General features: G+C 40.8%; 1 protein-coding gene across 2 annotated transcripts in view; it reads left to right on the forward strand.

The window, feature by feature from the left end:
• Nucleotides 1-534: 534 nt before the first annotated feature.
• LOC140346709 (zinc metalloproteinase-disintegrin-like MTP8) overlaps nt 535-26,451 on the forward strand; it is a 38,303-nt gene continuing 12,386 nt past the window's right edge. For both annotated transcript variants that reach the window (XM_072432896.1, XM_072432897.1), the window contains exons 1-11: nt 535-732; nt 13,206-13,294; nt 13,383-13,459; nt 14,953-15,031; nt 15,147-15,223; nt 16,113-16,302; nt 17,314-17,376; nt 17,451-17,522; nt 18,377-18,546; nt 20,362-20,443; nt 20,518-20,651. In XM_072432896.1, coding sequence (XP_072288997.1) covers nt 675-732; nt 13,206-13,294; nt 13,383-13,459; nt 14,953-15,031; nt 15,147-15,223; nt 16,113-16,302; nt 17,314-17,376; nt 17,451-17,522; nt 18,377-18,546; nt 20,362-20,443; nt 20,518-20,651 — 1,091 coding nt within the window. In that variant the 5' untranslated portion in view covers nt 535-674. The remainder of the gene's footprint in view (nt 733-13,205; nt 13,295-13,382; nt 13,460-14,952; nt 15,032-15,146; nt 15,224-16,112; nt 16,303-17,313; nt 17,377-17,450; nt 17,523-18,376; nt 18,547-20,361; nt 20,444-20,517; nt 20,652-26,451) is intronic.

Genomic DNA, 26,451 nt, shown 5'->3' on the forward strand with positions numbered 1-26,451 from the left:
GAAAGGTTTGGGGTTCAAATTCCACTCAAGTTCATTTTGGGAAGACAAAATTGGGATGAGGCCACTGGGGCAGATTTACAATCGATTGTCAGCCCCAGGGCAGCTGTGGCTGCAGAAGAAACTTAATGATCAAAGAGGCATTTATGGTAATCAAGTAAAGAGTTATTTTGCAAAAACTTAAATATGTCATAACGTTGTTTTTTTTGTGCTTATTTTACACCTGTTATTGTAGCTTACAGCTGAGGACATTTGCTCAAGAAGTAATGGAATAATACTTTTATTGCACTAAATTAGATTCAGCTTAAAATGTTGAGTAAATAAAAATGCCACTTAGGTGTTTGTTTAAATGAACTCTTCAGATAGACATCAAAGTCATTATTACATTCTGGTGCTTTTGTTGCAAACCGGTTCCTGATGGCCCACATTTGTAAACAGGCTCAACGCTGCTGCGGACCGTCCCAACAGGGCCATTCTTGCTTCATTCTTCATTCCTGCTGTTGACAGGGGCGTGTTGGCACCGGCATTGAATGAGGAAGTGCAGAGCGTGTTGGGGCGTGGCTTGTGTGTTGGGGGGCGGGGCCTCTCACACAGCAGCAGCAGCAGCAGGAGTAAGCACAGAGGGAGGTTGGAGGTTAAAAGCCCAGCTCCTGTTCAGCTTCTGTCAGAACAGGACAATGTCTGCCGACGCGCTTCTATTGTGGACGCTGCTCCTGGCTTCACTGCACGGCTCAGGTGAGTTATTCTATCTCCCACTGCAGCCTGGTAACTGTGGGGGAGAGAGAGGGCACTGCCAACACGTGTGGGACACTACTGTACCTGCCATTGGGGTCATTTCTGTGTTGTAGGGATGTCACAATCTCAAACTTTAGTATTTTTCACAAGACCAAACAGCAGTGACATCTCATTATTCTTTCTCTTCTTTCTCTTTCTCTTTTCATTCCCGTGGTCTAACATGTTAGTTTTCTTCAAGTTTGTGAGCGGCTTTACGAAACTGAACTTTCTCAAAGACAAAATAAAGTTAAATGTGACAAAAACAGCCAGATTAAAAATGTTATTTACATTTAGGTCTATTTTTTGGATAAGAAATTGAACAAAAAATGCTTAATTCTGCTCCTATAAGTGACACGATTATTATTATTTTTGGTTCTTACGATTATATTGTGACCTGAATAATCATGATTATCGATCAACCAAATCATTTTGTCATGCCTTTTTTGTTGACATGATTTTTCTTGATAGCAGATACAATATTCAAGACAAAACAAGTCAAAACTACTTGAATTTGTCGTTAGTTAGTTAGTTATTTGAATAGGGGTAGATACAAAAAACTGCATCAGAGTGCATATAGCTGCAGCTAATTGGCAGCTCTTGTCCCCAGAAGGGCTTTTCACGCACACAAAACAGCAGACACAGAGATATGTCCAACAATAAGACATGGACATAAGAAAAGAAACATTAGAAACACACTAAACATGGGTGCAGAGCTGCTGCTACACATCCGATATTTATTTTCTGTTTTGAAGATACAAAATGTTGTTATAGATTTGAAATGGACAGGAAGCAGATTCCACAGATTAGAGCTCTTCACAGAAAAGGCACTTCACGGTCTCCAGATGAGGCTGCTCTGTTGGACCGGCCACAGTTCTGACGTTTACAGATACAGCTGTTCAAAGACACATTTAAAAAACAATTTAAGAATACTACCTTTGATCAAATTTATGCTTTGATAAAATGTTACAGTGGTGGAATCAAATTGTTTTTTGGTGAAACACATTTAAATTAAATTAAATTTGTAAAGGCTTTCGATTGGCTTGAGCGTAGTCTGACTTGTCTGTGACCAGGTAGTGGCTCCAAAGGACGAATGGGAGAAGATCACAAAAAACTTGCCCACATATTCTAGTCGTGTAGTCTAGAATATTTGTTGCATTGTTGTTTGCTTTGGTTCTGGGCAAGGCGAGTTTATTTGAAGAGGGCACGGCGTACGAGAACACAAAGTAAGTCAAAGTGCTTAACATAACAGGAAAAGTTGCCTTAAAATGACAGTAATAGTTTGCAGTGTATGTAAACGTGAAACTTGGCAAAACAGAAAACCTGAAGAAGAAATGAAAGATGCACAAATAATGTATTTTCCCCCTGTCTGTGGAACAAAAGACTATTTAAATTAGATAATCACCTTTTAATGAATTCAAAGCCATAACCAGATCACTTCCATCCTTCTGTACGCTAGCTAGCACAAACTATGTTCAAGCCCCTTCCCCTCAGTCCAGAGATACTTATACTGCGTTCCATTTGTCCTCAGAGGTCAGAACTCGGACCTTGGATAGACGTTTTCTCCGAGTTCCAGTTGTCAAATCAGAAAAACAATGAGTAGTGTATAACCGTACATTAATGACTCAAAACAAGTCAAACAAACCAGGAAAGTGTTCCAATCAGCCAAAATTATTAACCCAGACAGTGTTTTTGCAGTTGAATTTTTGTTGCTATTAGCTCTGTGTTGACGTTAGCAATGTTAGCATCATGAAGCATTTAAAACTGCAGAGGCTCAGCCAGTGTTGAGAAAGTTCACTTTCCACATGAACTAGTTCAGTTCATAGTTCACACATTTTAAAATGAACTAGTTCAGTTCATAGTTCATAATTAAAGTTGTTAGTTCAGTTATTTTTTTCAATATTATGCTAGAATTGTTCTAAATTATTTCCACAGCCCAAATACAACCACAGGCAGCAATTATTTTATAGTTTAATGCTGAAACTATGTGTCAGATTTCATCTTCATATCCAATTTTGAATCCTTACCCAGGATTTACATTCACATTGAAGGGACAGACTTCCCCCATGTGTTGCTATCCATTCAGTCCACACTAGTAACAATTGCAGCTTTCAGCCCCACAGTATATTCTCAAAAACATGAGGGAAAACTTGCTGGGCAAAGTTTGAACTGAAATGTTAGATTGTTCCCATCCTCACCGACCTTATCATAAAACTCACGTAAATGGTCGTAGGGCAACTCCTTGTAACTGGTCGTAGGGCGACTCCTTGTAACTGGTCGTAGGGCGACTCCTTGTAACTGGTCGTAGGGCGACTCCTTGTAACTGGTCGTAGGGCGACTCCTTGCTGCTCTGTTGCTGTCGCGTCCATGCTGCTTTTTGTTTTGATGCGCATGTGCAGCGCTGTGCGACACGCGAAATCTGTCTGTCTGCAATAGCGCTATTGCCTCTACAACTTCGGAGCTCTCACACTTGCCAGGCTCTGGTTGGGAAACATAACGGCGTGTTTTTCGCCTGGAAGTCTCTAGAAATCTGACACCTTATCGAACAAAATTAAAAAGAATGAAAGTGCCGTTCACGTTCACCAAAATTATGAATGCGTTCATGGACTTTCGTTCAGTGAACGCGTTCAGGCACAACACTGGGTTCAGCGACAGGAGCAGATTCACGGACAGTGAAGAGAATAACTAAAACTACAATACTAAAGGTAAAATAGCAAGAACTATCAACGTTTTCCCTGTCGGATGTTAATTCAAACCCAGGTCACAGTCATGTTGGATTGGCTAACTCCGGGTTCTGAAATGTGGAAGGAAGGAATGTATGTATGTAGTGTCCAATTACCATTTACCATAACTTTAACTTTTTGGTGCTTTGGAGGTTGTTAGCATGTATTATAAATTTGGTGCTAACGCTAACAATCCACACCAAACTACTTCTACGCATATTTCATCTATATTATACATCCATTCATACATATTTCATATATATATATTTTATCTGGTATTACGAGCCCTGTTTTTTCACAGTTTGTGATGTTCTGAGGCTAACGCTAACTCTCGCAAAGGCTAAGGCTTTTTACTGTTCTATTTATTATGTATTGTGAATGTGCTTTTTATCAATGGATGTGTTGCGTTCCTATTCGTGCTGTCGGGGTTCCTAAAGCATAAATAAAATGATTTTGATTTCTGATATGATTGCTTGAAAAAAAATAATTGTGCATGTGCATAGTTGTGCTACGGAGGCAAAAGAGTCAACGAGACAAAAGGCAAAGACATATTCTTTATCTGCATTTGTTAGCGAACAACAATAAGTGAAATAGGAATTGAAACCTGCAGCAAGTTTGGACCAGAGAGAACTGCACAAACTAGAGGTGACAAACTGGTCTATCCACTGCGCTTTGTATTGATCTGTGGCGTTAAAGTGAAAGTAAAAAAAAAACTCTGTGTGTGTTTAAGTTTTACAAATGTACAAATAAAGAACACACTGGCTTCGTAAAAATGTCAGTGCATCAGTTATTATCTGAGAAGTTCTAACGTTATATATGATCATTAGCGTACTCTGACCAGCGAGTATCAGTGTCTAGTTGTGCTCCCTCTTGACTGTAAAATCAGCTTATACAATATCATTCATTTATAAACAGAGTATCTTTTAAAAGCCAAATTGTATGATCAGTGTATGTTTAGTTAAAACCTCCGTTGGGTTGAAGGCAAGCCAGTTATCAATAAGGGATTATAGTTTGCTCCTTCTGATTCCTATAAAGGTTGTATTTAAAGGAAAGTGCAAGATTTCACCAGCAGAACAAACAATATTAATTAAATATAAAGCAGGACAGACAATATTTACATAGTTTCTAAATATTAATAATGAGCTCAAATCAACTGTTAAAATAAAGGAAATGGTTCAGCGCAAGAGGAAAACATTTGGACACCACACTGGTCCGTTTAAATGAGCCAAAGCAAAGTGCGAGTGGCACTGGCTTCTTATGTGGCTCACTCAAGGAGCCCAGATGTAAACAGAAAATAATAATTTATTACAATAACTGGCTTGATCCTGTGATTAGCTGCGTATTTCCACTGATGCTAACTCACATATTGAGCCCACGTGCAAAACAAAGCTAGCACACGTTTGCATCAGCCGTTTCCTGTATTGTCAACACGCAAAATATTATATCTCATTGCATGAGGCATCTGGCATTATCCAAATCTAAAGCATTTCATAAAGAGGGATTTGCAGAGAAGAGAAATAAATTCAGAAAAAGCTGCCGATAAACTGGACGTAGTTTCTTGTTTACTCTCGCTTTAGCCATGACCCACAGCGACAAAAACTTGGAATGATTAAATGTCTTTTTGTGAATCGCTGAGAACGGCCTCATGATTAAAAAGTAAACTTCAGGACTGTAAACTGTATTTATTAAAAAAGCATTTGTACAGGACTGTAAACTGTATTTATTAAAAAAGCATTTGTACAGGACTGTAAACTGTATTTATTAAAAAAGCATTTTTGATATTATGGCCATGAACCTGTCATTAAAGAACCGTTCCAAAGAGATGGAGTTTGTAGTGCAGTATGTAATGACTGAGAGTTTGAGAAATGAATCAAAGAAAATCTCAGATCTCACTCTAGTATCGAAAAATAACTTGGATTGTACACACACTTCTATTATTTATTTTAATATAAATATTGCTCATGATTAAATGAGGCCGATATCTACAAAATGACCAAAACAAACTTTAAACAAACTAAATTTCACGTTTATTTTTTTGTTCAACTACAGCATAAAGTCAATATCAGTAGCTCAATTGTTTTGTTAAATTTGGTGGTGAGATTTCAGTAACTGCTTTGTACTTACAGGAAATGTGTCTCATTAAACTGCAATAGTCAGGAAGTTTGTTGCCTCACATTATTTGAAAATCAACGTGAAAAGGAACAAAAATATCATTGAAGGAAATGAAACATGCCACAGAGTCATATCATTATTCACAAGTGTCTAAATAATCATGGCTTGTTCTAATTTAAAAGCCGGAGAGGCCACGTTTAAATCAGTGGGAGTTTCCCTCCTGCCATGAACATAATGGATGGATATCTATGGAACATACTTTGGCCGCCGGGAAGAAGGCAATAACAAAAAAGTGGATGACCCAAGCTGCCCCGACGGTTAAGGACTGGACGGACATCATAACTGACATACGCAACATGGAAAAAATAACCGCCAGACTCAACTTGAAAATGGACAAATTCAACAAGCAATGAACAAAATTGGACTATAAGATCCATAAGATGCTTTAACCCCTTTTTTCCAGATGCAACCTAGTTCACTATCTGCTAACCCTTATCCTTTACATATTGAATTCGCTATGTCCTACTCAGCCCTACCCCCCTTTTTTTTCTATTTTCTTTTCTCTTATTGTTTTCTTAGTTTCTTCTTTTTTTTCTTATTCTTATTATTTGTATTATTTATGATTCTAATATAAGCAAAAGAGAAAATGTGTGTGTGTGTGTGTGTGTGTGTGTGTGTGTGTGTATGCATAAGTGAACTTACATTTGTACATCCATGTATGTATAAATATTTTTTTCCTCTCATTATTTAATTTTCTTCCCTAAATCTTAAAATAGGTAATTTGTTTTATGTAATTACTGTTGCTGTGTGTTTCAAAAACAATACAAAAATCAGTGGGAGTCTCCAATGAGAAGGAAAAACAATTCACCCTGGAGAGACAAAGAGACCACGAGAATGGACTGTTGAGCAAGCTTTATTTGCGAGTTATTTGGCGCTCAGACCCCGGCGGAAGACGTTGCGATCATGGGCACTCCATGATCTATTTGTATTAGATGTCTCCCCCCGGAGCCTGGAGACTGGTGGTGGTAGAAGTGAAGAGGAGGTAGAGGATGAGGGGAATGCAGAGGAGGAGCTGGGGAGGTGGTGGGTCGCAGTACGGTTTGAGCGGCCGAGCCATCTGCCTGAGGGCTTAAATGCCACCGCCTGGGCGCTGATTGGGAGCAGGGAGGAGTCACTGGGAGCGTTGATTGGGGATGAGGAGCAGGTGCGAGGGCCATGGTACAGACGCCCCCTGACCTTTCACCCTACTTCTTTGGCCAGGAAAAACTGCATAACCTCTTTGGGATAAGCGCAGAAACCTGGGAGAGTCCATGGTGAAGGAGGGATCTGACTCTCTCAGACGGACAGGCGGGCGCCCGCTTGAGTGCGATGATGGCGCTGGGGAGAGGGGTCCTTCCATGGTGGCCTTGATGTAGAAGGATGGAGTTAGGTCTTCCAGGCTGAATTTACGCAGGCTTCATTTGTGATATGGCAAAACGCTCCTAAAAGTCAATTTTGTTTGGTCAACTTCTCTCACCTCAGATTAACAGCGTTCTGTGCTTCGCTCATAGATTTTGCAGAATTACTATGCTGTTTGATTGTCTTTGCCTCGTAAGCAGCAGATTTATATTGATCTGTACAAAAAAGCAGTTCTCTGCCACAATAGCCCTTGTTTAGTTAGGAAATAAATTAATAACATTATCACATAAAAAATACAAACTCAGAAAGTAAAATCTTCGGCCTTTAAATGTGTAACTTTTCACCTGCTTATCTCAACCTCAATTGTACCTTGAAAAACCTGTTTTCTTACTGTGAGCGGGCTCGCCTCTCCACAGATCTGACCTGCTTGACTCTGTGAGGATAGATATGTTTAATGCGAAAGTGATGCAAAATTAAGAAAAGTAACAATTTCAGTACTAAAACGCCAAGTACCTGTTACATAACTAAGTTTGCTCTGACAGCCCCGCCCCTTCTTCAGGTGGTATTGTGTGGACAGGTAACTCTGACTCACAGCGTCTTAGTCACTGGTTTGGTTAACAAAGACTGTGAACTCTTCACTCGTCATCATCAGATACGATACACTAATTTTCCGTGTTTCAATGAGTTTCTGCAATATTAAAAAGTTTATTTCCGTCCAGTGTGTCATTATTTGTCACAGAGGGAAATTACACTGTTACGATCCTTATGAGAAAAGACATTTGGATTTAACTATTATTCACAATTTACAAGACTGTGACCAAACAACAGTGAAATCTTTCATTTTCTTTCATTTTGGTGGTCTGACATGTGACTGTTCCTCAAGTTTGTGAGCGGCTTTACCAAACTGAACTTTCTGAAAGATAAAATAAAGTTACATGTGACAAAAACAGCCAGATAAAATAAAGTCATTTACATTTAGGTCTATTTTTTGAACGATAGATTGAACTATCTGCCGGGTGGCTGGGCGCTCCCTTAGAGATAGGGTGAGGAGCTCAGTCACATGGGAGGAGCTCAGAGTAGAGCTGCTGCTCTTCGAGAGGAGCCAGCTGAGGTGACTCGGGCATCTGTTGCCTCCTGTGCTCCTCCCTGGGGAGGTGTTTCTGGCATGTTCCACTGGGAAGAGGCCCCGAGGAAGACCCAGGACACGCTGGAGGGACTACGTCTCTCGGCTGGTTTTTTAAATTACTACTTCTTAGATGCTTTTTCGCCTCTTTTTTTTGGGATTGTATCTGTACAATAACTTAAGAAATAAAATGGAGTACTCCTTCCACCACGGCTCAAATGTCAAAATAATAAGCCTATTGAGAGTTACCAGAGGAATAGTGGTTCGATACCTGCTCCAACTTGTGCTTATTTCATTGTCTACTTGTTCAAAACACTTAAAGACACACAGAGTTTGTTTGCGCAGCCCTGGGGCAGCTGTACTGCTGGACTTTTTTGTATCTATATATATATATGTAAATTTTTGTTTGTTCAAGACTTGAACTCATGAATACATTAAAAATAAGCCCTCAAACCTTTTGTACATTTCAGTCCAGTAAAAACAGATAGTTGCTCTCAAATGTAGTGAAATGAAAGCAAAAATATCTAAAATACCTAAAAAGTACAGTACTTATACTTTTCTACTTTTTAACTTTCCACCACTGATCTTGAGATCGGAAAAGCACAAAAACAACATAATACACATTTCTTAAAAGCACCAATGAATGTTGCAAATTATGAAAAAGGAATGGGAAAGTAAAATTGGGACAAATCAGGACTACTGTACCTCACTATGAGAAAATGAAAAAAAAAAACATATATGATAAGATATAATAATAAATAGCTAAAGCTCCAGGTGAATTTGTGTTGGTGACAAATTTATCTTTTTATCTCCTGATCCTTGGGAGGGCTGAGGTTGTGTTTACACTGAACACAATGGAATGAATGTTCAGCAAAGAATCTCATATCGAACGAAATGGATGGTCGATCAGGTTATTAAAGAAAACACTCCAGCAACCTCTGCGAAAAAGAAGAAAACAGATAGAAAGACTTTTATTATTGTCGTTATGACAAGAGTTTTTTCCAAGTTTGTAGTTCTTGCTCATCTAAATATCTGTCTCAATTTTTTTTTCTAACAACTCCTTAATTAAGATCCTAAATGTAAATAATTTTAGCTCATGTGTTCTGCTGCATCATCGGTTAGCCCCCACGAGTTCGAAGGTTCGCTAGTCCGAAGGTTCGCTTCGGGGAGCTGCACTTTTTATATGTTTGATATTTTTTAAGATAACACATTTTTAAACAAACACTTTACGTACTTTAGAGACGGTCCCTAACTGGCGCACAAGCCGCAAGGAGAGCTCGCTGTGCAGGCTCACAGTTTCGGACTAGCGAACCTTCAGACTTGTGGGCAGCCACCGCATCATGCTAAAGTCAGCTACATCTATGCTAACTCTTATCCGTCTCTTATCTGTGCATGTTTGAAGAGCAATTAGAATTCTGGCACTTTCACTTAATGGTAAACTAAAGATAAGTGGCAGGTGAAAGACAGTAGTGCTTAAACAGGATTGAAATATGTTGTAAAGTGGGCTATTTTATACAGCAGCCTAAATTAATAATATTAATTTAGGCTGCTGTACTAATCTGCAAGCTAGCATGACCAGGTAGCTAAGACCTTGATGTCCAGGACAAATTACTTAATTCACGAGACAATAAAGGCTTATCTTGTATCTCATTTTAACTTTAAGGAGCAAAGTTCGCTTCAATGCGTGCCCGGGGACCAGATCCAGATACATATCTTGGTCTAGTCTTGGTCAGGGCTTTAGCTGAAGGATTTTTCCTAGTGTGCATGTTTTGCGTTGATGGGGGAAACCGGAGGAAAAGCACCCAGAGACACATGCCAACTCTACAGAAAAAGGAAAGGGAAATCTAGTCTCCACTTTTCCCTATTGATAACTTTTGTGTCATTTTTATTAGTTACTTAAAAGTCCATATGACATGCTAAACTACACATTTCACATTTTGCTTGTTTGTCCTCAGTTTGAAATTTTTTTGTAAAGTTTATAATTATACTTCCTGGTTGGACATGAGCACAAATATTACATAGGTAGAGGTAATTCCACAACTGTTACCTAGTGTTGGGTTCTATTTATTCTGCGGAAACAAGACAAAGAGATGGTCGTATACTTCAAATTTTTTGAATGCCTAACACTTACACTAATACAGATAGAAACAGCGCAGAACGCAGGGTATTGTGTGAGACGGGTGTGCGTGCAGACTGTTTATTTCTGGACACCATCGCCCCTATGAAGGCTAAAATGGTTAAAAATAAGCAGAAGGCGCCATGGAGAAATGATAATTCGGTCAGGGCACAGAAAAGGGAGTGCCGCAGGGCCGAACGGAAATGGCGCAAGTCAAAGCTCCAGGTTCAAAAAGAGATTTACAAAGAGAAGCTGAACATGTACAACCTAATCTTATGTAGAACTAGGGAAAGATATTTCTCTGAAATTATTGGAAGCTGCAGTAACAACTCGCGTGTCCTGTTTGCCACAGTAAACAGATTAACAAACCCTCCAGCTCAGCTGCCGTTAGAACTCATTTCCACATCCAACTGTAATGAGTTTGCATTATTCTTTAATGACAAAGTTCAGGGCAATAAAAATGCTATAAATCCCACAATGCAAAAAAATACCCTAAAACCACCAAGACACGTGAGCTAACTCACTTTGCACCAGTAACTGACAAAACTGTCCATGAGATCATCACCAGCCTGAGTTCATCTACATGCTGCCTCGATGTGTTACCCACCAGATTTCTAAAGTTTGTGCTGAACAGTTTGTTAGCATCACTCACTCACATAGTCAACATGTCGCTTCAATCTGGAACATTTCCAATGTCTTTGAAAACTGTGGTCATAAAGCCTCTCCTAAAGAAGAGCAGTCTTGATGCCGCAGTACTGAGTAATTACCGGCCCATCTCTAATCTGCCATTTTGGGGCAAAGTCCTTGAAAAGGTTGTTTACCAACAGCTCACGGAATTCCTCTTAATGAACAACTCATTTGATGTTTTTCAGTCAGGTTTTAGACCTCATCACAGCACTGAGACTGCTGTTGTCAAGGTGACAAATGACATCCGCCTGAACACTGACACGGGCAAAGCCTCAGTCTTAATTCTGTTAGATCTGAGTGCTGCTTTTGACACTGTCGATCATGGGATCCTCTTACAGAGACTAGAGGACTGGGTGGGCATCACTGGCACTGCCCTAAACTGGTTAAGGTCCTATCTGGAAGATAGGAAGTACTTTGTTGAAATTGGTAGCTGTGTCTCAGACCACATGACCCTGACCTGTGGAGTGCCCCAAGGGTCAGTCCTGGGGTCCCCTTCTGTTCAACCTCTACATGCGCATTACGCAGTGAAAATGTGTCCTATCACAATTATGCAGACGACACTCAGATCTATGTGTCACTGTCACAGGTGAATATGGACCAGTGGATTCACTCTGTCACTGCATCCAACAGATCAGTGTGTGGATGCAAAACAACTTTCTCCAGCTGAACTCAGACAAGACTGAAATAATCGTTTTTGGCCCAAAGAAACAAAGAGAAAGTGTTAGTGGTCACCTCCAGAGTCTCGCTCTAAAACCTACAAACCAAGTTAGAAATCTGGGGATAATAATGGACTCAGACTTGAAATTTAATAGCCACGTCTAATCAATAACATCAGCAGCTTTTTACCATCTAAAAAACATTGCCAAAATCAAAAATATAGTGTCTAAAGCAGACTTGGAGAGACTTATCCATGCGTTTGTCTCCAGTAGATTAGACTACTGTAACGGCCGCTCACTGGCCTCTCCAAACGAGCTGTAAAACAGCTGCAGTACATCCAGAACGCTGCTGCTCGGGTCCTGACTAGAACCAGAAAGTACCATCACATTAGTCCTGTTCTCAGGTCTCTGCACTGGCTCTCTGTGTCTCAGAGAATAGACTTTAAAACAGCTCTGCTTGTGTACAAGTCTCTCCATGGCCTAGCACCAAAGTACATCTTGGATATGTTAGTGCCATATGAACCATCTCGGACTCCGAGGACCTCAGGGACCGGCCTCCTGCTGGTGCCAGAGTCAGGACAAAACATGCGGAATCTGCATTTCAGTTTTATGCAGCTAAAATCTGGAACATTCTTCCTGAAGATGTGAGACAGGCTTCTACTCTGACAATGTTCAAATCTAAGCTAAAAACTGTTTTGTTTAGCTGCGCATATGACTGAAAGGATTCTTTCTTTGCACTCTTCTCTTTTGTTTGTAATTTTATTAGTTTAGACAATCAGTTGGATTGATAATTTTTAATTTAGTTAATTTTATTGTATTTCTGTTTCTGTAATTTCTTTGTGATTTTAATGCATTTTTCCTGCTGTGTGAAGCAGTTTGAATTGCCTTGTGTATGAAATGTGCTCTACAAATAAACTTGCCTTGCCTTCCTGTTCAGTCAATAAATGTACAAACAGGATTAAAGCTTTATTTACAATAACTAGACTGTAAACAAGAGCAAAATCCATATAAATGACACAACAATTATGATTTGACACACAATAATATCCTATAACACGTTGATTTTGTTGAAAAATGGTTTAAACCATCAGAAAAGTGTGTCAGTTAAGTGTAAACTGTCTCTGTGTTTTCAACGCCACGTCGCACATTGATGACATCACAGAAGTCCTGTTTTACAACTCGGCTCTACTTCCTGTCATTTTAAAACCTTATTTTTCAACATTTCTTCACAAACTGCAACTTAAAGTAAAACTATGATAAATAATTACCACAGGTTCAACACCACCAAACTAAGTGAGAATTAGAAAAAAACTTCACATGGACTTTAGTCAGTAGGCTTTTATTCTACAAAAATATTATCATCTGTTATTTTAGTCATAGTTTTAGTTTTTACCAGCAAAAATAGGATATTGACTAAAACTATGAGTAAATATTCAAGTCAATGGAATAGACACTGGACACAATAGTAGTAGTAGTATTAGAACTAGTAGTAGTAGTAGTAGTAGTAGTAACAACAACACCCTCTGTGTCATTTCTATTTTAGTTTTTCTTCTAAAGCTTCCCCAGTAGGAGTTGCAGCAGAAGTAGTAATAATCAGTAACAACTTATGTTCTTGTCCACAGCGAGCCATGGTCCAGGACTGGACTCGGACCAGGACTACGAGGTGGTGCGACCGGTCAGACTTCACACGGTCAACAAGAGACACGCAGAGGTGACACTTTGTGAAATACTGTCATTACAACTGTGATTTTCTGCACCAAACCGCACTCTACATGCTTTGTGGCTTTGTGTTCCCTCAGCACCACAGACCGCAGACGGTTAAATACGCTCTGACCGTGAGAGGACGACCGCTCGAGATGCACCTGGAGAGGAACGAGTGAGTGGCTGCGCTTTGTGAAGAGATTTAATTCAGTATTATTTTGTTTCTTTCAAGAATTTGCCCCATTTTTATTCAGAATCAGAATAAGGTTTATTGCCATTGTCAATGAACAAAATTTGAACAAACATAGGAACTTGTCCTGGTAATTCGATGCAACACAAACAACAAAACAATGAACAATGAATAGCTACCAGATATATAAAAAATAAGTAAGTTAAGTTAAAATAAAGTTAAAAATAGGCATGATATGTACGTAGCAGGTGAGGATGGACTCAATGATGGCCTTGTAAAACTGCACTATCATCTCCACTGGCAGCTTTGCTTTCCTCAGCTGCTGCAGGAAGCACATCCTCCACTGGGCCTTCTTGATGAGGGAGCAGATGGTGGGTTCCCACTTGAGGTCGCGGGTGATGCAGAGAAAGCGGAGGGAGTCACATTCCCGGATCTGTGTTTTGTAACATTTATGTGAACGTTTTAATACTTCTTTGTCCCGCTATGTGCTGAAAACCGTACATTGTTCTTGAGCTGACCCCTCCTACTCCAGGCAGCATTGACCAATCAGGGAGCCCTCTAATTTCAGTCCAAGGAACGTATATTTAAATTTAATTAACCAGTTCAAGAAAGGGTTTACAGAGGTGACTAATTGGCTTTAAAAGAAAATGTTGGTGATTTGGATTTGGTCTAGGACAAAAGCCTGTAGAACGAAGCTTAAACAGCCGGGATGTGTTTTGTCTTGACAGAATCTCCATCATACACAAGGTAATAAGAGATCAAATATACAGTAAACTAAAGGAAACACAGTGTGACCCTGAACAGACCTGAAGCAGCATTTAATCAGCCTGTACTCATCTTTGTCTTTGTCACACCTTACAAAACCATTTCAGTGTAAAACCTTTTGCACTTTCTAGCTTTGTTGCTGTCGTCTCTCAGGCGTTGAAAGGTTTATCTGTTTAATTCCCATGTTTTCCAATACCAATACAAAATATATATTATATCAATCTGTGTGCACTGATATAAAAGAATACTTAAAGTGCCTATGACAGGTTTTTAATAATTTAATCTAAGGTAGACATAAATCATAGTTTTAACTAATCAAGTAGATATTTGTGGAGAAAATGTAGAAAAATCTGTAGAAAATGACAGGAAGTGACTCATTCCAGTCAAAGTTTATGGTGAATTTACACAAAATAAACCAAAAATGTGGGGGGGAAGTGAAATTATAAACCTAAAACATGTGGTATTCATTTTTAATTTTTTTAGCAAAATTCCAAATATATTTATCATAATTAATTTTAGTTCAATGACTCGTCTGACCTGTAGGGGACATTTCCTCATTTCTGCTCATTCGTTCAGTTGGATTCTCTGATTGTTCAAATTGTCATCGTCTGATAGAAAATGAACCAACTTCTTATTAAACCCCACAAGAGCAGCCGTTTTGGAGCTTTTATTATGTTTTCCCGTCTCATTTTTTTTTCTCGCTGCCTTTTCAGTGAATTACTCACCAAGGACTACAGCGAGACTCACTACCTCAAAGACGGCACCCGCGTCACCGCCGCGCCGGACCACATCGTGAGAACTAGTTGCTTTTGCTTCCTTAAATTATGAATCACGACCGCATGTTTTAAAAAAAAATACAAATAAAAACTGAAGTGTTGGAATTCATCAGTGTTTGACCTCATCACAGGATCACTGCTATTACCAAGGGAGGATTGTGGGCGACAGTGCGTCAGCCGCCAGTATCAGCACATGTGATGGACTCAGGTGAGCTTTAAGTCATGGGTGTCCAAACTATGACCCGGGGGCAAAATGCGGCCCTCATACCAATTTTTGATGGCCGTCCGGCTTCCTGCTAAATTGGCCCAAACAACCAAAAGTAATACTACAGTAAAATTGGAAAGATTCTGCTCTAATAACCTAAATCACACACATTTTGATGTGATACAGACCTAATGTTAATGTTCCGAGCCTTATTATAGGCTCAGCAAAACTACATCTAATGCAAAATGTCCAATGATTCACTTATCATATCGTCTGTGGCCCTCTGCTCTGTATATGTTTTGAAATACGTGAATCCATCAGTGTTAAAACTTTTGGACACTTCTGGCCTAAGTTATCCAAAATCTTCTTTATCCGCTTTAAATTGTGTTCTAATATCAGCAGAAACGCGTCTGGTTTTGTGTTTTGGTGTTGTCTGATGATGCTGGACAAAACGCTGCGCTATTTTGGCACAAATCTTGTCCCATCAATGGTCATAATATTGTGCCGGATGTCAAAGAGCTGTAACAGTTTAGAGCAGGGCTATTTAACTTAATTTTCTGGAGGGCCAGATTTCTTGTGGGGCGTGGCCTCTAGGCCGGTTAGGCTACTAACCAGGTCAGAACCAAGACTAACCCAGAATCAAACCAGGTCTAAATCAGGTCTAAACAAGTTCTAAACAGAATTAAATAAAGACTAAGCCAGCACCAAACCAGGTGCAAACTAGTACTATACCAGAATTAAACAAGAAAGCAAGACAAAAAATATGTTTGAACATTTGCGAGATGGGTTGTGGGCCAGATCAGATCGTTTGGCGGGCCTGATCTGGCTCTCGGGCCTTAAGTTGATTAGCCCTGGTTTAGAGTGACTAAAACAGGCGTGGTCTTCTCCTCAGAGGGTACTTCCGGACTTCGGAGCAGAGGTTCCTGATCGAGCCTCTGCTGAGCTCGGAGCCTGAGGGGGATCACGCCGTGTTCCCCGTCCCCGAAGAGGAGCCCTCCACTCCGGCCGTGTGCGGGGTCACCAACACCACGTGGGACGACGACTTCGAGCCGCCGACCAGCCGCAGCCGCTCCAGATCGGCCGTGAGTAAACCGACCGCACGCCGCACGTGAAAAGCCTTAAGGCTGCTTAAACTGCAGGTGAAGAGGGAAAAAGAGATTTTAATTGGAAACTTCTTTTATCGTTTACTTAATATTTTGTCCTTTTAAGTGTAAAGATTGTCAATTGCTGATATTTATACCGATCCAGGACCCCCACTGCTAAATGAAACTGTGATTCTTTCAAGTTGCAAAACATTCAAAATAAGGTTTAATTGTGTTTATTTGAGTGGTTTGGTTTCTAATTTTGTTGTTCTTTTTTTTTTTTTTTTACAACAAACATTAAAAACAAATTAAAAAAATTGCTGGGTGGGATAATAAATTCATAATAAATAAAAGTAAATAATAAATAAGTAATACAATTGAAAATAGGGGGTGGCATCAAATGTAAAGAAGGGTTAAATTAATATTCAGTCAAAAATAGAAAACAAAAAAAATAAAATCAACCCCCCCAGCTCATTCACCCTGATTTAGGAAATATAAATCTGAAAAAATTGACAAAACCAAGTTTAAAATTCTTGCTTATTTTTTGTTGACATATTAAATGAATAAAATTAAATACAAATTAAATATTTATGTTGTAACATTTTAAATTTAGATATCTTTTATTGGGGGAAAAGTAAACCAGGCTTAGAATAAAATATAAACAAATCCTTAAGAGCGATCTGTCAAGTATAAGAGTGTAAAGTTTAGTGTGTGTAGAATATTTATGTCTCTGTGGAAGGAAAAGTTTAGAGAAAATGGCCTTTAAAGTGGGTTCAATAAAATAATAATACATCTTTAGGTGCAAATTGGACAATGAAGGTAAATGAGCAAAGATATATCCAAGTGGTAAGATGGTTTAAATATCCAAAAAACGTTAATGAAACAAAATTCCTGGCAAACATGACCAAACACTGTGCTTTAAGGCAACAACAAAATAAAGGGAAAGCACAACACTTTGGCCTGAGAAACAGCGTATTTGGATCATTTTGAATGTTTTCTGTGTGTTTTCAGGGCAACTCCATTGTCCAGCAGCAGAAGTACCTGGAGCTTTATCTGGTGGCCGATAACAGAATGGTAAACTCTTAAATGTAGAAACCTAATCATGTGCAATAAAGTGAGTGTTGTGTACATGTGTGGTTTGGTTTCAGTACACGAAAATGAAGAAAAACATGGAAGAACTGAGAAAGAAGGTGTTCGAAGTGGTCAACTTTGTCAACATGGTGAGTATTTCTTAATCATTTTAGTATTGCATTTTTCACTTTGCTTGATGTTTCTTATTTTTGAGAGGTTTTTAATAACTTTTTAATCTCTTCTGCTGGTCGGCTGCAGGTCTGTAATGAAAAATAAACTCATCACATCTTGTATTTGATTGTTAGCAAATGTAAAAACTGCAATACACACAGTCCATTCAGCTTCTATGACACACAACACGTGGTTTGTTTTTAATGTGGAAACAACGTGATTAAAGCCACAAACTTCTGCTTTTTTGGACCACTAAAGGACCAATATTGTGCAAGATGTACCTTTTTTGAGCTTTTAATCATGTTATAACATTGTTTTCTCATCAAAAACGTACCTGGAAATGTATTTAGTTCATCCACGCTTGTTTCATTAATAGGTGGTCCTCTATCTCGGAGCCTCACAAAACGCTCCGTTCCAAATATTCTAGACTTGTGACATCGAAGGTAGAGCTCTGAGTTTTCCTGCGCTGTTTTTAAAGTCCATAAATCATCATCAGACTCGTATTGAGCATTCATTTCTGCCTCAAATCACTGTCTTTGCAGCTGTGTGCTTACATTTGCGTGTCCGAAAAAGCTAGCGTTTGTTTATTTCCCCTTGGTAATTCCCTCTGCTGCCAGTGGATGGGAGTTCTAACACAATTCCTGGTGTTGCAGAGATAAAGTAATGTGTGGTTTTCGATACATACATTATTTTAAGTTTTAAAACATGAGAAGCCAAACGCAGAGTTACTCAAGAACGGGTTCAAATGGACAATAATTTCACAAATAAAGCATTGAAATGTGTAAAAACAAGATTAATTGAAGGATCTTGAACCTTGATCAATTGCTCTCAGGTGTACAAACCTTTGCGGACGTTCGTGGCTCTGGTCGGGCTTGAAGTCTGGTCCAGCGGAGACCTGATCAATGTCACTCCTCCGGCCGGCGCAAACCTGGACGCCTTCATGAAGTGGAGGAACTCGGAGCTGGTCCAAACCAAGAAGCACGACAACGCTCATCTCCTCAGGTCTGACGTGAGGGGAAAAAGCACTTATCCAGTCCACCATCTGCCCAAAAGAAATTATCAAATCTCTATATCATTTAAACTTTATATAATGTAGAGAATTGATGGGACCACAGTGCTTTATCTACAGCTATTCTACATCAAGCAGGAAGTGTGCCGTTAGCTAGCATGCTACTGTTTGCTAGCTTTAGTCAGGACGGGCTCAGAGACTGGCGAAAGTGAAATCCTCATAAACTCATCACGGTGAATGTTTCAGATGCTCAGAATGCGTTTGTAAGTGAGCGATACGCATGGAGCTGTGTATATTATAAAGAAATTCAATTAAAGGAGACATACAATACAATTCAAAACCAATTTTGAGTAATCCTGTATTGTCCTGCGTCTGGCCTAGTTTTAAATCCATTTTCCAATTTTAAATAATGATCTACGTACAATTTATTAGTCAGGTTGGGAGTTGGGACTGAACCAACAACCATCTTGTTATAAAAGTGACCTCTTCACAGCCTAAGCAAACGTCGCCGCTCTTTTCCAATGAGATATTTATTTATTTGAGCGTCAGTGAAATGAAACGCACAAAAACACAATGATAAAAATGGGATGCATCATTAAAAGCCCTGGGGAGGAGGATATATTTAGATTTGCTGTCAGAAGATGTAAAGGAGTCCAAACCAGTCTAATCCCTTAAAAAGTACAATCATTTAGGACCATTTAAAAATGCTGCTCCTGATTTTTACTGTTTTGAAATGTGAAAAAACAAAACGACTTTTTTTTTGCTACATTTTAAACTCTTACTAGCTCCACACACGTGTCGCTCATTTACCTAACACATTCTCAACAACCTAAATATTCACTGTGATGATTTTTTACTGTGGCTAAAGCTAACAAACAATAGCACGCTAGCTAACGGCTCACTTCCTGCTTCTCGGAGACTAAATAAATAAATGTAGATAAAGCGCTGTGGTCTCATTTTCTCCTGATTAGATGCTTTTACAATATACCTGTACTGAGGCCAAACAGATTTGACTTTATTATGTGCTAAAAACAAAATCGTAAATCTTCTTTTCATACATTTCAACATAATCTTTTTCCAGATCTGCATCAACCTAATCAAGAATATTTGCACTGACCAACAATGTAACATTCTAACCCAAAGATTTCTTCTGTATAATTCTTTTTGTTTTTTTTTACTTTAAAGGTGGTATGGACGATTTTTTTCAGCAAATTTTGTATCATATTTCCTCGTGGCGTGGATAAATCATTAGTCCTGCCACGTATCAATCATAAAACGCACCTATCGCTCACCTGCAGCCGCGTGCGGTTCCTCCTCACGTTTCCGCGTGTCTAAGCGCATGGATCTATCATAATATAGTTCCCTCAGTGTACGGGGCAAAATGAAGACGGAGAAAGACAGTTCGAGCTGACGCAGAAGTGGACAGAAATCTACGGGAGACGAGAGATGCGATGCGCTCCGTCGCGCTAATAAACAAACGCACGTGTGTGTTGTATCGGTCCACACGGGGGAGTGCGCATGCGCACTTCCGCCTGTGTTCTCAAATTGCCGAAAAATCGTCCATTGCGCCTTTAAGCTCAATAACTCAAACTATTCCACAACTTTACACCATAGATGGGATACAAACTCTCTCATTGTGCAAATTGTCTCCTAAAGTTACATCTTCCTCCTTTTGTCTCTGAACATGGACTGTATTTGCCTTGGTAACCATTTCCTACAAGCGTTCAACATCGTGCAGTGGTTGTACCGACCTGTGAACAGTGTGTTAAACGTGGCGGAATACGTGAATCGCTATCGTTTGTTTTCAGTGGAATAGACTTCGAGGGAGCCACCGTCGGACTGGCCTTCATCGGGACGCTTTGCTCTGGTCACTCGGTCGGAGTCGTGCAGGTAGCGATCGTTATTTAAACTCTGGTGAAGAAGAAGAAATCTTTGGTTCTAACGCTGCTCTCTCGTGTCTTTAGGATCATAACGACCGGGCGATCGCTGTGGGGGCGACTCTGGCTCATGAGATGGGGCACAATCTGGGCATGAACCATGACGACTCCACCTCTTGTGTGTGCGAGGGGGACAGCTGCATCATGGCTGCTGCGCTCAGGTGAACGACAGGACTCACTGGTCAGCAACATCATTATCATGTTGTACCGGACAGAAAGTCAAGGCTGAAATAAGGTTTAACACTCAAGACTAGGGATGCACACCTAAATCCGCGTTCAGGTTCAAGTCCGGATTCGAATCCAGAGGTTTAGGTTCAGGTCCGGACCTGAACCATGCCATTTTTGCATAATGTTACAACAGCGTAACACAAGCTACTTCGCTAAATTAAGTTGAAGACACATGAACAAGGACGACTATCAAACACAAGGCTTAACTGCAGACTGAAATAAACTCAACTTGTCTGCTTTATTCACTGTTTATTAACAGAAGTTACAACTTACAAATCACAAGCTACGAGCTAAGACTCAACTCAACAACAAGAGTATGTTGAGTATTGTTGACAGGGTCAGTCTGGGTCAAGGGTCAAAGCAGCTGTTTCATCTGATACAATGTTTTGCCTTTAGACACATTTCCACTCTTTAATGTTACAGATCCATTGGCATCAAAAGTCAGGTCAAAACCTTCAAACAGACAAAACACCAGTGTCAATAATTAAGTCACAGTGTAAAATAACAGAGTTACAAAAACTAGCATAAAAGTCAACTTGAATCACTATAAAGCATCAACTTAGCAGTATCAAAAGTAGAATATGAAAATATTTTACACAACACATCAAAATAATACATCATATTAGCAGCATTAAACACCAGACCATATTTAACAACTGTAGAATACAAAATACTATTACAAAATATAAACTTAAGCAATATTACTTTGACTTTACTTTGTATTTACTTAATGCCAAATACATCACACCACAACATAACACTTAAGTTTTTTCATTCATATTTACACCCAGACCAAAGACCCAGAGAAGAAACCACGCTGACCCCGCCCCTTTAACCCGCTGACCCCGCCCCTTTAACACGCAGCACGTTAACCATCACAACATCGCACGCGGCGGCCACAGCTTAAAAGTTTAAAAAAAGCCAGCGATCTTACCGGCTTCACTTCAATGTTCACATGTGGATACACGGTTCTGCAGCTCGACACGTACGAGGCGCTCCCGTCTCACACATGTACGAGGCGCTCCTGTCTCACACGTACGAGGCGCTCCTGTCTCACACATGTACGAGGCGCTCCTGTCTCACACGTACGAGGCGCTCCTGTCTCACACGCACGAGGCGCTCCTGTCTCACACGTACGAGGCGCTCCTGTCTCACACGTACGAGGCGCTCCTGTCTCACACGTACGAGGCGCTCCTGTCTCACACGTACGAGGCGCTTCTGTCTCACATGTACGAGGCGCTCCTGTCTCACACGTACGAGGCGCTCCTGTCTCACACGTACGAGGCGCTCCTGTCTCACACGTACGAGGCGCTTCTGTCTCACACGTACGAGGCGCTCCTGTCTCACACGTACGAGGCGCTCCTGTCTCACACGTACGAGGCGCTCCCGTCTCACACGTACGAGGCGCTCCTGTCTCTCACACGTACGAGGCGCTCCTGTCTCATACGTACGAGGCGCTCCCGTCTCACACGTACGAGGCGCTCCCGTCTCACACGTACGAGGCGCTCCCGTCTCACACGTACGAGGCGCTCCCGTCTCACACGTACGAGGCGCTCCCGTCTCACACGTACGAGGCGCTCCCGTCTCACACGCGTACGAGGCGCTCCCGTCTCACACGTACGAGGCGCTCCCGTCTCACACGTACAAGGCGCTCCCGTCTCACACGTACGAGGCGCTCCCGTCTCACACGTACGAGCCGCTCCCGTCTCACACGTACGAGGCGCTTCCGTCTCACACGTACGAGGCGCTCCCGTCTCACACGTACGAGGCGCTCCCGTCTCACACGTACGAGGCGCTCCCGTCTCACACGTACGAGGCGCTCCCGTCTCACACGTACGAGGAGCTCCCGTCTCACACGTACGAGGCGCTCCCGTCTCACACGTACGAGGCGCTCCCGTCTCACACGTACGAGGCGCTCCCGTCTCACACGTACGCTCCCGTCTCGCACGTACGAAGCGCTCCCGTCTCACACGTACGAGGCGCTCCCGTCTCACACGTACGAGGCGTTCCCGTCTCACATGTACGAGGCGTTCCCGTTCCCGTCTCACACGTACGAGGCGCTCCCGTCTCACACGTACGAGCCGCTCCCGTCTCACACGTACGAGGCGCTCCCGTCTCACACGTACGAGGCGCTCCCGTCTCACACGTACGAGGCGCTCCCGTCTCACACGTACGAGGAGCTCCCGTCTCACACGTACGAGGCGCTCCCGTCTCACACGTACGAGGCGCTCCCGTCTCACACGTACGAGGCGCTCCCGTCTCACACGTACGAGGCGCTCCCGTCTCACACGTACGCTCCCGTCTCGCACGTACGAGGCGCTCCCGTCTCACACGTACGAGGCGCTCCCGTCTCACACGTACGAGGCGTTCCCGTCTCACACGTACGAGGCGTTCCCGTTCCCGTCTCACACGTACGAGGCGCTCCCGTCTCACACGTACGAGCCGCTCCCGTCTCACACGTACGAGGCGCTCCCGTCTCACACGTACGAGGCGCTCCCGTCTCACACGTACGAGCCGTTCCCGTCTCACACGTACGAGGCGCTCCCGTCTCACACGTACGAGCCGCTCCCGTCTCACACGTACGAGGCGCTCCCGTCTCACACGTACGAGGCGCTCCCGTCTCACACGTACGAGGCGCTCCCGTCTCTCACGTACGAGGAGCTCCCGTCTCACACGTACGAGGCGCTCCCGTCTCACACGTACGAGGCGCTCCCGTCTCACACGTACGAGGCGCGGCGCTCCCGTCTCACACGTACGAGGCGCTCCCGTCTCACATGTACGAGCCGCTCCTGTCTCACACGTTCGAGACGCTCCCGTCTCACACGTACGAGGCGCTCCCGTCTCACACGTACGAGGCGCGGCGCTCCCGTCTCACACGTACGAGGCGCTCCTGTCTCACACGTACGAGACGCTCCCGTCTCACACGTACGAGGCGCTCCCGTCTCACACGTACGAGGCGCTCCCGTCTCACACGTACGAGGCGCTCCCGTCTCACACGTACGAGCCGCTCCTGTCTCACACGTACGAGGCGCTCCCGTCTCACATGTACGAGGCGCTCCCGTCTCACACGTACGAGGCGCTCCCGTCTCACACGTACGAGCCGCTCCTGTCTCACACGTACGAGGCGCTCCCGTCTCACACGTACGAGGCGCTCCCGTCTCACATGTACGAGCCGCTCCCGTCTCTCGCATCTTTAAACGTATTTTGCCGGCTTCAACTTAAGCCCAAGCCCCCGGAAGCCAAGATGGCCGCCATTGAAGCCTATGGAGCGTGCTCATTGGCGCATGGTTCCAAAAAAGTTTTTTAGTTCCGCATTACTTCCTGAATACTGGTATATCTCCTCCCACTTTTGTGACGTCATCGCCGTGAGGCTTTGGCGTCGGGAGCGCGCACGTCACAGCAGCGTGAAAGACTGAACAGTCAACACGGACTTTTGGAATAATTCGGCTTGAAATAGTCTGTTTACGTAACGTATAATGATGGATTGTTATATCCATCTATAAATATAAGTGTATCATGTTGTAAAGCTCTGATATTTAAGAGAATTATAAAGAAGTGTTAAGATAAAAAGTCCGGTTTAATGACAATGAATTACATTTAGAGGTATAATAACGTCCTCATCATTTTCTGTAGTTTTTGGTTTGGGTATTTATTTTGTTATTAACTTTTCAGTTATTTATTTACATAATATAATTTGGCCAATATGCTTTTTTTAATCAAATGAGAAGAAATATAAAATATAATCATCGATTCTGTTACATAATGGAGTTAAACAGTATTTAATTATATTCAGTTTTTGTATCATGTCAATCTTTAATAAATACAAAACACATGTGTTTATTAATGTATTTAATAAGAATAATGAACATGAATGAACTTGTTCAATAAATGCAAATCTGATTATAACTACAAATGATACATTGATTTTAGCCAGTTTTAGTTGAGTTTTAAAGCTCCAATGAGTTTTAAAGCTACAATGTGGGAGTCCCTTGTGTACTGTTCATTATTATTATCATCATTAATAGAATCAGAAAATGTATTGCCATTGTCAAAGAAAATAATTCACAATCAGTGGAACTTGCTTTGGTGATTCAGTGCAACATAAAAAGATTAACAATGATAAAACAACCTGTATAAGTCAAATAGAACAAACTGAATAAGATAAGATATTCCTTTATTGTCCACACATGTGGAAATTTCATTGTTGCAACACAGTAGATACAGAGGAAAAGGACAGAAAACTTATAGGAAGTTTAAAAAACACTCTTAATAGATTGATCTTAATAGAAGAACTCTTATAAACAAAAACTCCTATAGACAGAACCTCTCATACCTTAATAAGGAATGGAGGGGAAAAATAAAGATAAAGATAAAATAAAAACAGCTAGCGTAAGACAAAATAATACTAATAAATAATGGTAAACTAAACACTCTTTTTACATCAGTTATATGCACATAACAAGACATTAACAAGACTTTGTTTCCATGGCTACGCAGTCTTCTAGTGAAAAGGACTTCAGTAAACTCCTCCGTTCAGCTCCATCGTTTGACTGAGAGACAAACCGAACATGTCACAGCTTTAGATTATACAAGTCATAGAACATACACTTCATATGTTTAGATTATACAAGTCATATAACATACACTTCATATGTATTATATTTATACAAGTCATATAACATACACTTCATATGTATTAGATTTATACAAGTCATATAACATACACTTCATATGTATTATATTTATACAAGTCATATAACATACACTTCATATGTTTAGATTATACAAGTCATATAACATACACTTCATATGTATTATATTTATACAAGTCATATAACATACACTTCATATGTTTTAGATTATACAAGTCATATAACATACACTTCATATGTATTATATTTATACAAGTCATATAACATACACTTCATATGTATTAGATTATACAAGTCATATAACATACACTTCACATGTTTAGATTATACAAGTCATATAACATACAATTCACATGTTTAGATTATACAAGTCATATAACATACACTTCATATGTTTAGATTATACAAGTCATAGAACATACACTTCATATGTTTTAGATTATAAAAGTCATATAACATACACTTCATATGTATTAGATTTATACAAGTCATATAACATACACTTCATATGTTTTAGATTATAAAAGTCATATAACATACACTTAATATGTATTATATTATACAAGTCATATAACATACACTTCACATCTTTTAGATTATACAAGTCATATAACATACACTTCATATGTATTAGATTTATACAAGTCATATAACATACACTTCATATGTATTAGATTTATACAAGTCATAGAACATACACTTCATATGTATTAGATTTATACAAGTCATAGAACATACACTTCACATGTGACACAGCAGTGTCTCTTTTGAAGAACAATTATCATTTAGTTTTTTTGGTCATAACAAAACAGACATTTTATAAATTCAAAGTACTGATTCTACACTGTTTACTTTTAGTCGAGGCAGAAGTTATTATTAAAATACCTTTTGCTTTGGAGTCGTCAGGAGTTTACTTGAGATGACTCTGTGTCTGTAGTGACCTGTAGTGACCTGTAGTGACCTGCAGTGACCTGTAGTGACCTGTAGTGACCTGTAGTGACCTGCAGTGACCTGTAGTGACCTGTAGAGCTCTGGACAGCACAGACAGACTAAACTCACTGGTCAGCACTGAAGATGAGAA

Source organism: Eucyclogobius newberryi, unplaced genomic scaffold, assembly GCF_026437365.1.
Source record: "Eucyclogobius newberryi isolate DKJ021-1_F unplaced genomic scaffold, fEucNew1.0.hap1 SCAF_6, whole genome shotgun sequence".
NCBI lineage: Eukaryota > Metazoa > Chordata > Actinopteri > Gobiiformes > Gobiidae > Eucyclogobius > Eucyclogobius newberryi.